This window comes from Lissotriton helveticus, chromosome 2_1, assembly GCF_964261635.1.
Source record: "Lissotriton helveticus chromosome 2_1, aLisHel1.1, whole genome shotgun sequence".
NCBI lineage: Eukaryota > Metazoa > Chordata > Amphibia > Caudata > Salamandridae > Lissotriton > Lissotriton helveticus.
The window spans coordinates 786,634,444-786,647,553 of record NC_136059.1 but is presented as its reverse complement, the minus strand read 5'-3'; the positions used below and the strand labels follow the sequence as shown (position 1 = coordinate 786,647,553).

The 13,110-nt window shown below is 45.5% G+C and overlaps 1 protein-coding gene across 7 annotated transcripts in view; it reads right to left on the bottom strand.

The window, feature by feature from the left end:
- Positions 1-13,110, bottom strand: part of APC (APC regulator of Wnt signaling pathway) — an 897,802-nt gene that overhangs the window by 213,419 nt on the left and 671,273 nt on the right. For all 7 annotated transcript variants that reach the window (XM_078675503.1, XM_078675505.1, XM_078675507.1 and 4 more), the window contains one exon: positions 8,890-9,003. In XM_078675503.1, the coding sequence (XP_078531629.1) occupies positions 8,890-9,003 (114 nt within the window). The remainder of the gene's footprint in view (positions 1-8,889; positions 9,004-13,110) is intronic.

Genomic DNA, 13,110 nt, shown 5'->3' with positions numbered 1-13,110 from the left:
GAACATATGCCTGAATGTTGCTCCCTTCTGCCCAGCGTGGTAGGCCCCACCTCCAACTTTCCCCGGAATTCTGTTACGACAGGACTTTTTCCCTATTACGACAGGACTTTTTCTCCAAATCTTCTGCCTTTATGGAAATGTCTTGGTATTTGTATTCAAGAATGCTGCAGCTATTGTTGTGAAGCTCCTTGACACGTTTTCCCCAGTGTGTTCCAGGTTGTCAACCATGGACCCCTGAGTGATGAGGTCCTGCTAAATGTTTTAGATAATATTTCAGGTGTGTGTAGATCGTTCACACCTACTCTTAGATTTCTTTTAGGAACTGTTGTAGAAATTCTTCAGTGATGGCCACTCCTGTTCCAAAGCAAAATAATTCACTTATGCTTTTAACAAAATGTATTGGAATTTAATATCAATTCTGCTTTGCCTGCATTGACAGGCACTCAAGCCAGATATGATCCTTGTTTATATTATGGGCTAGATCCCTTTCGGGTGAAAATGAAGCCATAGCTAAATAAATGCTTTGGTACTGTACACATTGTATCATTTCTGTATTAGCAGTGGACTCCTGCATACGGCTGAGGACACAATTTCTTGTGCTCAGCATTTCAACTGTTAAGGAGGTGGCAAATGTTTGTTTTGTCAGAACAAATCTCGAACTATTAGGCACTTCAATAAATTTGTTTGGCAAAGTGCTTCATATTTTAAAAAAGGGAAAATATTTCTTTCTAGACTATGATGCATATTTGGGAGTTTGTTGAATTTTGGGCAATGATTTAATTGCACACACAAACTACAGGAAAAAAAACCTGGTGATGAAATGTATTGTCACTTTTGGGATCGATGAACCGGTACCTTGCATGCAAGCCATGTGGTTCTAAAGAGTTCTCATACCAATGATAACACACACAGTGCTAGTGACTATTTTACAAGCAAAAGACAAATACATTATGTAAGTCAGCTGCTGCAAACAAAATGGTTTCTTACCTGTACGAGTTTTGCAGCTTTAAGAATTTTCTGTATTCACATGCAGTGCATTATTCCGACAGCTAGTGGTTGGATCCTTAATTCTCCACTTTTTTGTAGTCCTTCCTTTTTAGGTCTCGCCTGTCGATGCGCATGCGCATCGAGCTTGCGAGACTATTGGGGCTTATCCACTCTTTAACCAACTTGCAAGGAATCGTGGCGATTCCTTGCAGTGCACGAGAAATTTAAGCTCAATGCGCATGCGCATTGAGCTTAAAAGCGCGTGCACATGCCCCCAGCCGCCTGCCTTGCCTACTCTCTCTCTCACAGCCTCCCCCAGCTCCGCCCCCTCACTTCTTGATTGCACGGGCGCTAGGCCGTGCCTCCCCTACTCTCCTCCCCCCTCCTCCTCCTACTCTCGTGTCGCACCTCTCCCCTCTCCGCCCCCTCCCCTGCCCGCCGTGTTACGGTCTTTGCAACTCCCCAGCCATATGTTGCTTTGTTTTCGCTGCTTTACACGATAAGATCAAAGAGCTGTGAATAACGCGAAGAAAAACGCGTCGTGTTCCCATAGTAACGTTTTCCGGATTGGACGTTTTTCCGCCAATCAAAAAGCATATTAGACCTCCACCAACGCTTGTATAAAGGCGGAAGAAGTCGCTGAACTGCGCCCTTCTTCGCAAATATAAACAATGTGGACAATATAACCTTTAAAACATTCAATGATATGGGTAATAAATTCTTTGTTGTTGTGTCGCCCCACATCCGCCTCTCACCGCACCGACGCCACCTCGCCTCAGACGGCCCCCTCCCTCCTCCCCCCCCCTCTCTTTCTCGCACACTTATTTCGCCCTTTAGCCTCCCTCCTCTCTCGCGCACACTCCACCCCGCCGGAGCCTCGCATCACTCTGCAGTCTCTGCCTCGCGCCCGCCATTGCCCCCTCCCCTTCAATCTCTCTCGCGCACAATCCACCCCGCCGGAGCCTCGCATCACTCTGCAGTCTCTGCCTCGCGCCCGCCATTGCCCCCTCCCCTTCAAGGGGACTGACCACGTGCTCTCATTATCTCACCTCCCTTTATAATTAATTTACGGTCTTTGCAACTCACCAGCCATATGTTGCTTTGTTTTCGCTGCTTCTTTGTTGTTGTGTCGCCCCACATCCGCCTCTCACCGCACCGACGCCACCTCGCCTCAGACGGCCCCCTCCCTCCTCCCCCCCTCTCTTTCTCGCACACTTCTTTCGCCTCCCTTTGAACTTCTCCCAGCTCAATTACTCTCCCCCTAATTTCCCATCACTTCCCTTTACAGCTCTTTTTTGCTCTCCCTCACAAATTCCCCCTCCTTTCCAATTCCAACAGATCACCCCTCCCAATACTGTTCGTCACTGGGCTATAAGTGGGATGCAAAGGTGTTTGGGGGAGGGGGTCTCCAAAAGGTTTTTGGCCTATTTAATTTATTTCCATAGTATGTGCCACCCAACATGAATTTTGGTTCCTCTCCCAGCTTTCCTTTATTGCATCCAGTTATAGAACACAAAAATTGACGTGCACCAAAAACCTAACAGGACTATTGCAATTTATTTATTTATGTGTTTTTAACATAGCGCGCACTTTAACCCAGAGTTGTCAGAGCGCTTTAGACTAGAGCGAAGTAAATTACATAAGGAAAAAGTGACATGGTAGTAGACAACACTACTTATATGTACAGCAGTTACTCGTGACGTGAGTTACAGATTAACAAATTACATATTCACTCAAGATTACATATTAAGTAAAATTGGAGCGATCAAGGCTGCACAGCTACATAATATATATTTAAAAAATTGAGACAGAGGGTCCTAGTAGCTCTCCTGAGTGTCATGTAACAATAGGGGTCATGACCTGAAATGAGGGGGTATGTGCCAGGTGGGGAGTTTGGCTTTCTCAATGGTCGTTTGCTGTTGAGTAACAGCAATGATTTCGTTGGCAGTAATTAATATCAAAAATGTTTCAATTCCACCACACCCACATCCACCACACCCACATCCACCACACCCACATCCACCACACCCACCACCACATCCACCACCACAACAACCACCGCATCCACCACCACAACCACCATGACATCCACCACCACATGCACCACCGCATCCACCACCACCACCACCGCATACACCACCACAACCATCACCTCCACATCCACCATGACATCCACCACCACATCCACCACCACCACCGCATCCACCACCACATCCACCATCACCTCCACATCCACCACCACATCCACCACCAGGTGCAAATGCAATGTTCTTGGATTTTCGTCACACTAAAATACACTGAACATAATCTTCACAAAATTAATTTACAAACGTTTAAGCTATTGCCATTATAAATTACAATAAATTTTATTTAAGTATTAATTATGTACAAAATTAAAAGCCATTGTTATTTGCAATATCAATACATCTAAGTCACGTAAAGACAACACACATTGCATTACAAATGCTATAGGTGTCACATTTGCGAAAGTTCAAACTATTGACATTGTAACTGACAAAGCTATTACTTTTGCTATTTTCAAAACCAACACATAAATAAAAAAAGTGTCATTTACAATACCAATTGTTCAAACTTTCCTAATGCGAGACCTATTGCATTTCCAATGCTTGTTTGTTGTTATTGGGCATCAATAGATCCCCCATTTGGTGCTTCCTGTGATGTTGTACGACCCTACTGCAGTAGCTCTCACTCTTGGACGTTTCAGATTATTTATTTCCTGTTTGTTTTCTCCTTCCATCTTCTTGGTGGAGGTGGGTGGGTCGCTTGTGAATCCAGAGAATTCTTCAAGCTGCAAAACTATTCGTACAGGTAAGAAACTAATTCGTTTTGCAACGTGCATCTTTTCTGGATTCACATGCGGTGCATAGATTTTATAGAGTTATCTTAGTTCTGCGGTGGTTGGGTTGGAGTTTAGCTTAGATTTGTAAAGATATGTTTGAACACTTTTTGTCCCACCTGAGCATCCTTGTTCATTTGAATGTTTATGCAGGAGTGTTTAGTGACCGTGTTTACTGATTACTGAGTTGCTGCCATACAGATGTCCTGCAAAGGTATATTTTCTAGAAAAGCGGAGGCTGCTAATTTTTGTTGTTGTGTGCTTTTTGTTTTGAATTTATTTTCTCCCCTTCAATTGTGTGGCACGGTTGAATGGTTTGTGGGATCCATCGGACAATTGTGCCCTTAGTTACAAGTTTTCCCATATTGTTGTATGCAAACGAAACAAATAGTTGCTTTGTTTTCCTGCTTGGCTTTTTAATACAGTACATTATTGCTCGACTTATGTCCAGCGTGTGTAACTCTCTCTATTCTTGAATGTTTGGCTTTCAAAAAACATATTGGAATTGGTATTGTTTGATTCATGTGGAAGTCTTAAATCACCTTAGATAAGAATTGTGGATCTGTCCTCATGAAAATTCTGTCCTTGTGAACCTGTAAATATGGCTCTGGAATTGTGCGTGCTTGTAGTTCACTCACCCCGTGAGGTGATGCTATGGCCACCAGGAACGCGGTCTTTTGAGTGAGCATCTTTAATGTGATTTTGGGTAAACCATCATTATTTTGCTCACCACACCATGCCCAGTTTGGACCCAGCTATATGCAAATTAGTCTTGACCCTGTTCCTCATGGGAACAGTCAAGTCCGAACTGCCAAGCTGGGTCCTCTATACACCGGGGTGAATGTTTGACATTTTTCAACTTTCTGTCCATCAATTGTTCTTTATGCATTTATCACCCAGAGTGGGACTGGTATGCCCAGACATGGGTCTCATGCTCTCCAGGCCACTGGAGTCAAGCAAGCCTGGCTGATGAGGGGTGATACCCCGAAACCGGTCCTAGGATGCTTGTTTCTGGTCCAGAAAGGACCTGGCCTGGCAGTTCGGGTTTGGACTGTTACCATGGGAAGCAGGGTTAAGACTGATTTGCATATGGCTGGAGTTAAACTGGAATAGCATGGGGAGCAAAACACCGATTGATTCAGTCCCAGATCTCTGTACTGTCAATCATTTATTCTTTTTTTTTAATTAAGACCTTGTAGTTGTATTGTCTGTTTGGATAAATATTGTTTTCCCGAATAGTTATGTCTGAAAGGCTGGTAGCACTGCCTTTAGCTCCAAGATATTGATATGCTGTACTGCATCTTGTTCCTGTCAGACCCCTCGTACATTGAGCAAAACCGTGTGAGCTCCCATGCCCATATGAGAGGCATCTGTTGTGGGTACTGTTGGAGTTGGTTGTGCAAATTTCCTTTCTTGTGTGACATGTGGTCTGTTCCATCACACCATTTCCTACTTTAGTTTCTGCTTGACAACCACTAGATCTCCCAACTCCCTGTTGCCTGTGACCATTGGTTCTGCAGCCATTTCTGAATTGGTATCATGAGTAATCTCGCATTTGGAATCAACGGGATGCATGAAGCCATCTTCCCTAATAATTTTACCCCGTTTCACCTTCAGGGCTTGTCCCTTCAGGTAAAGGGGAATTTCCTGCAGTAGCGACTGTATTCTCTTCTCACTAGAATATACCTTCCCTAGGACAGAATTGATTATTGCTCCTAGAAACAATTTTTCTTGCTCCGGTTTAGGCGCTGACTTCTCTATGTTAATGAAGAAATCAAGTGTGAATAACGTCCTCATCACCTGTTGTATTTGCTCTATGCATATGTTGTGGGAGTTTGCTCTTATAAACCAGTCATCCAGGTAAGGATAGTCATCTATCCCTTGCCTTTTACGTGTACTGCCACTGCTGCTAGATGCTTTGTAAATATTCTTGTCACAGATTTTATTCTGAGGGCTAGCAATCTGAACACGGAGTTTTGTTCACCAAAAATCTCAAGTACTTTTTGTGTTTTGCATTTATTAGGATGTGCAAGTGTCTTTTAGATCTATAATTGCCTTGCATTTCCCTTTTTGAAATTGTGGAATGACTTTCTATATCGTTGCAATCTTGAATCTTTGTGTCTTTAAAAACTTGTTAATGAATCTGAGGTCTAGAATTAGGCATAGAGATGAGTCTACCTTTTGGATTAGAAAATACGTTGAGTAATTTCCCTTCTTGATCTCTGCTCTGGGCACCATTTATATTGCTCTTTTTTTCAGCAACTTCTCAACCTCCTTGGAGTAGACGTGATGTTTCTTCCCTTGAATGGTCCTTCTTTGGACCCTTGCTGGTGGTATCTTGTCCATTTCTATGCAATATGCACAATCTACAACTTTTAATATACATCAGTCTGAAATTATCTTTCTCTAATTCTGAAGGAAGTTCTTTGTTCTGCCTCCCACTGGTGTGGAGTGTGAATGGCTGTTTGTTTTTGGAAAGTCACTTGTTTGCTGGGGTCCTAAGTCCCCTGTGAGGCTGTCCCCTTCCATGTGTTTTTTCTCGAAATGATTGGTGCCCTGGTTATTGGTACTGCCAGTGCTGCTGTGATGCATAAGATTGACTGCATCATTGGAATCCCTGATGTGATGCACTAGTTTGGGAACTGTCTCTTCCTGTAGGCCCGACTACTGACACTGCACCTCTGGTCAAGTTTGCCCTAAACTGCAAAGCCCTTAGGGGCTTAGCAGTCTCATTGTCCTTTTTAAGTTGTTGCACTTACTCATCAACAGTGACGCCAAACAACTGTTCTCCATTGAAGGAAGTATTTACTATGTTGGCATGCACCTCTGACTTAAATACAGAGATTCTTGACCATGAATGATGGCATAATGTAATTCATGTCCTCATTTGGAGACTTGCTGTGCCCACTGCATCTAATGCAGATTTCAGGCATTTATTTGCAATATACTTGCCTTCCTCCGCAAGGTTTGCAGCTCACTTCCAGTAATGCTCTCGTAGGTGCTTCGTGAACTCTGCCATCTCCTCCCAATGCTGATAAGCATGCCTGTTTAGGAGGGCATCAGAGTTAGCACTATGCCATTGATTGGCTGTGCTCCTCTCACATTTTCTGCCCATGAGATCCCTCTTTCTACTCTCCTTGTCAGGAGGTGGCCCAGATGTTTTGGGGATGTTAGTCCTCTTCCGTGCAGTAGAAAAGATGATGAATTAGCAGGCACTGTACTCTTGATGTAGGCAGGATCTTTTGAGGAGTGTTCTATTTTTTCTCCTCCCCTGGTGTCACTGCTCTGCATGTGGTGGGCTCTTTAAATGCCTCCCTTATTTGGCCCAGGACACTGGGTAACATTGGTAGGAATTGATACCTTGCCTGTGATGGTATCAAAGTCTCTAGTAGGAAACATGATTGCAACTTTTCCTCTTTGAGCTGCACTCCATACTTGTCTGCAGCCTTCATTATTACATGGTTGCACATCCCAATGTCATCCAGAGGCGAAGGCTTTGCCGGATAACAATCTACCTCTTCACAGGGAAGTCTATTTCTAACTCATTCCACTGAGTTTCTGCATACTCAGTCTTTTGACCCCTGAAACATTTCCCGGCCTTCTTGTTCTTCGTCCTCCTCATGACCTGTGTCATGGGTGGATCTATTTTTTCAACTTCCTTCTCGCCTTGGTCTTTCAGCATTGAAGAATTCTGAGGAATTCTAAATTCCTTCAAGGATGTATCAAAATCCTTTTTCTTTAGTATCAATGCTTCAATTTAGTTCTCAACACGCCTTTTTTTCCTCTCGATTTCCCAGAGTGTTCTTCCGGATCGAGAGTAGACATCGATTTTCGTTTCGACATTGAAGAATCCTGTGACGATGTGTCAGTCGTTGAGCTTCTTGTCTCCTCTCAAGATCTTTCTTGCTTTGACGTTGAAGCATCTCAACCTTGTCTGTCTTTCAACTATTGTGTCTTTTTGGGAGACGCTCATCCTGCTGTGTCCCTTTCAAGGGATCAGAGGGGATCCTCGCCTCTGTATTTGCCTTCGATTGGCAACTTTTTCGACGTGAAGGCGCCCTTTGAGTCTGTTTTTCGACACACAGGGAACAGTTTTTTAGGTGTTGCTTGTGTCCTTTTGTCTTTCTTGAGAGTCTCCCCCTAGACCTCGACGATTCTCAGGTTGGCCTCTGACATTTCTCCATTGGCACCTTCAGGAACATTTTCCTCCTCGTCACTTGACAGACCCAGGTTTCTCAGGGTTAGTGTTGGGTTTTGTCCCTACATGGCATAGTGTGCTTGTCTCTGCTTCTCTCTTGCACTCAGCATCTTCGACTTGGACCTGGCACAACTGTTGCAGTTGGTGCTTTGATGATCTACTGGCAGTCAGAGGTTGCAGCCCTGGTGTTGATCCCTCTGACCGAACTTGTGGTGGCAATTTGGGCAGAACAGGAATGAAGTCTTCTCCATCATGTGGAACAGGGAGCAGCCCTGCCACAGGCATTCTCAATCAGTCGAGGAAACTTTCCCTTCACGCTGGAGGTTTCTCCTCCGTACATTGCCTTTGATGATCGTCTCTGAAATTCTTCAACTTCTTTGGCAAATTCTTCCAAACTTTCTTCTTTCACATGTTGGAGAGCCTTCAGCAAAGCATCCAGACCCAACGGCGGAAAAAATAATCTGCAGATGGTGTCCAAAAGTGGGAGCTTTCGGGGGAGGGCGTTCAACATCAGAGGACGCACCAACAATAAAAAACAAAAATAGAAGGACAACAACAATTTGAAGAATTCCAGACCCAACCACTAGACGGCAGAATAATGCACAGCATGTGAATCCAGAAAAGATTCATGCTGCTAAACATCTCAAATATATTGTATTAGGAGACTCGTTGCTTAAAGCCAGCACTGTGGCATAATCTATACAATCTGAAGAAGAAAGGGGAGGAAAAATAACCAAGTACAAAGAAATAAAAATAAAAATCTGAATAAGGGGATAGACCTCACCAGGAATTTGTTGAACCCAAGAGAAGCAGATTCTGATCAATACAGATGGGTTTGTACAATTACCTGAGCGCGTTTCTCCATGTCTTGGCAGGTGCCTAGCTGTTCTTCCATGGCAGCTCTAATTTGTCTTGCCTCAAACTCCAACTGTCTCCTTGTCATGTCTGTCTGCAATGAGAACTGAAACAAAAACATGTCTAAGTGACACTGGAAAAAAGTCAATCTAAACATTTGTTGCAAAGCTAGCGATGTTTATAGTGAAGAATGAGAAGGGAGATCAAGATACTCCACTGATAACTCATTCTCCAGAGTCATTCTCCAGAGACAAAACAATGAAGACGCTGTTCCCATGTGACCCTCAACGTAAAGAGGGAAATTACTTATCACCTGCTGCCCTCCTTAAATACAGCCACCCTGCACTGATTCAGCTCTCCACAACACTAGTCTGCAATTTTACTGACAATGGCAAACAGTACAGAAAAGATGCTCCATGAGAGGACAGATCCATCCAAAAGAGCCTTGCCTTTTCTTCAGGTCCAATTTTTCACATAGCCCCACAAATATGGATTACCATGACAAGTGTGCCAACTACCAAACCCAACTCAGACTTGGTAGTCAAAAGCAACTGCTCTTGGTATTTTTTGAAACAGCAAACTGGGAGCTCAAGGTTGATTGGTAGGAGGATTGTGCAGGTAGCAGGCCTTCATATTAACGAAAAGTGTCTTATTTTCCTATTGATGGTTCAGCGGCCCAGAACCCCCGACCCTACAACCCCTTCCCATTTAACACTTGTATCAAAACAGATTTTCTGATTATCAAATGGATTTTCCAAATCTTCATCCTAACTGCACCATTCTACACATAAAAGTAGCTACTTGTATACCTATAAAGCCAAGAATTATAGGTACATTTATGACTACGACACTCCTAATCCCTCCCCAGTTTAAAACAAACCTTTGTGTATCAGGAACTGCACTTATGTATGCTACAGATGGCAATCATTGCTCCCTCCACCGTGCATCTATCCTAGATCTCATTTATACTAAGAAGTGGACTTTTAAATAATTAGTGGGATTGTAAGGTGCGTGTTTACAATAGGAGAGAGAGTAGGGTGGCCTAAATAATGAGTTTGCAGCCCAGTCAATAAACAGCAGCTGTAGCAGTGGAGGTGCAACAGCAACAAAGCCACCAAATTAAGTTATGCTTGCCACAAAGGCAGTCACTTAACCCTCAAAGAAGTTCCCCTTATTGTGGAAGGACCTTCAGTGCGCTGGGAGTAGTCTTCAGGCAGTTTATTCACAAGTTTTTCCTGTCTAGGACCGCTACGATTTTAAAGGTTGTTACATACAGAAGACTACCAGTACTAATGATGCTGGAGAACTCACCCTTCAAAAGACAATCCTGTGACACCATTCCTTTTAAAGAGGGCAGAAACATGAGAAAGAAAGCAAAGAAGTATCTTGCCTTTTTCATCTGATCGAGAACACTACCTTTCAATACACACTAAATGAAGCTTCTGAATGCAGAGAAGGGTCAACATTCCCTTATACAACCTTAGATCCAGCTCTAAATGACTTCCTAGTAGTAAATAAGCCATTCTAAGGTAGCAATTCAATACAACCAAGTCCAGAGCTGTATTATCATAATGTAACAGATTACCAAGTACAGAATTATAGAAGCTATCAAGTCGTCAGGCTTCATGAGAACAGGAAGTAGACGACAGCCTGGAGGCCAAAGTGGCTATTTCTCATGGGTGAATAAAGCCTCACAGTTTTTTTTTCAGAACCAATTTTATTGACAATTCAAATATGATAGCAAAATATCCACAGTACTCCGAACACCGGAGGGGCTGTGAGCATATAATCAAAAAGCAAAATATAGCAATCAATACAGTAAGCAGGATCAGCTATGAACATTAAACTACCCGTCCCCCCCCAACCCCAGAACGCCACCCCCTCCCGGATCCCACCCTAGCCCTGTTCACGACCGTCACCTGGATCCAAACTAATCAGTCAATGCAGCCGTGGTAGTACACTCTCACCCCCACCCTGGGTCTCAGGACAATAGGTCTCCAGTTACATCCTGCTGCGGCGGCGGCTCCAGCCACAGCCCCCTGTAGTCCGCCCACCTTTTCCAAATTTTATAGTGCTTTCTAGGGCAGCCACGGGCCTCAAATAGCGGACGTTCCAGCCCCATGTAGTAGTCCAAGCCCCGTTTCCATACCTCTATCGGGGGAGCCCTAGGGTCTTTCCAGGCGCGGGCCACATCCCTCTTGGCCACTGTAAGACCCAGAAGTAACAAGTGTCTTTTGTATATGTTGCCACCCACCTGCTCCAGGACATGCAGGAGGGCCCAGCTGCGATGTACGCGGGAGCTGCCAACCCAGTACCTCATCCAGACAGTCCCACACACACGCCCCCAATACCTCTCCAGTGCCCCACAAGACCACACAGTATGAAGGAACGTGCCCACTTCCCCGCCACACCTCAGACAATCGGGGGAGGCAAATAATCTGGCTCGCCACAGCCTCTCTCTCGTGTAGTAAGCCCTGTGCAGGTATTTAAATTGGATAAAGCGCAGTCGTACGGCTATGGCCGCCTCCCATGGGGCTGCAAGGGCCTCCCTCCATCCCTCCTCGTCAATTTCTCCGACATCCCGCTCCCAGGTAGACCGCAAGCAGTCTAGGGAGGAGGAACAATGAATAACCAGTGACTGATAGATGCGGGATATTTTCTTTTCTGTCAATTCTCCCATAAATAACTTGGCTTCTAGCGGACTAAATTCCGGCAGGGAGTCCAGTCCCTCCAAGGCAGGGGAGATAGCATGTCGGAACTGTAGGTATTTGAAGAACTGGGTACGCGGCATATCGTACTCATCCCTCAGCTCCTGAAAGGATTTAAGGGTTGTGCCCCTCATGACATGCCCCAGCGCCGAGATCCCTATCGCATCCCAGCCGCGAAATCCCTGCAAAGTCGACAAGGCCGGCAGGCGGCCATTCTGCCACAGCGGGGTCTCCTCAGTCAGCCTATTCCACCATCCCATACGACTAAGGGCTCGACGCCAAACCTGGATGACAACCTGCGTAACCACCGGGAGCCTCCTCCTCTTTCCCGCCGAGTACAGTAACGTGTGCAAAGTATCTGGTTCCATTAAATATCGCTCCAGAGCGTACGCCGGGTCGCCCTGATCCCCATACCACCATTCGTTAAGTATCAATAGATGGGCGCTTGATAGTAGGAGAGGATGTCCGAGGATGCCAGGCCACCGCAGTACGCTGAAAGAAAACAGGTGCGAAGGGCCACGCATATAGCCCCCCCCCCCTGCCCAGAGAAAGCGGCCCAGCGCCGAGTTAACCTGGCGGAACCATTGTGGCGAGATAGGATAGGGGTGGTTCTGCAGTTGGTAGAGCAGACAAGGGAGAGCCACCATCTTAAAGATGGCCGACCGGCCATACAAGTTCAAGAGCATACGGGACCAAGTTTTCATATCCGATCGGACCCTGTCCCAGACCGGAACAATATTACGCTCCCACGAGACACTAGGGATGTCCGTTATGAATACCCCAAGATATTTAATGCCCCCTGTCGCTTCCTGCAGGGCGGACGCCCAATTACCAAGAGCCATACCGCTGCCCAGGGTCCACAAGGTGGATTTCTTTACATTGAGGTTAAGCCCCGAAACCTCTCCAAACACCCTCATGATGTCGAGAACTCTCGGGCCCGATCTATTGAGATCCGTAAGAAAGAAGAGCACGTCGTCCGCGTAAAGCGCAATCCTGTCTGACGGCCCAGCTTCCCACTCAAACCCCTTCATCTGCGCGTCCATATGCACCCACGCCGCAAGATGTTCCATCGCAAGAGCGAAAAAGTACGGCGAAAGTGGGCATCCCTGTCGGGTAACCCGCCCGATGGGGAAGGCGCCCGAAATCGCTCCGGCCACCCGCACAGACACTGTCAAATCAGTATATAGCAGCCGTATATACGAGAGAAAATGAGGGCCGAGATTTAGACGAGAGCCTCCCAGTTTTAAGAAGTACTCTTTTATTTCGTCTAGGCACAGAAGGGAGGGCTCAGAATTCCAGGAAGAAAATCTTTAATGACGATCAGGTCTTTTCCACAAGGGACTTAGATGTTTCCCCCCTCGCCCTCTGGTATGGTAAGACCACTCTCTGCTGGCGTTTAGAGTCCAACGAGAAATTGCACCCTTGGATTTGGATTTGGATTTGGATAGGGATTTATAGAGCGCATAGCTACCCTGGGGCATCCCAGCGCTGACAGAAGACCTATC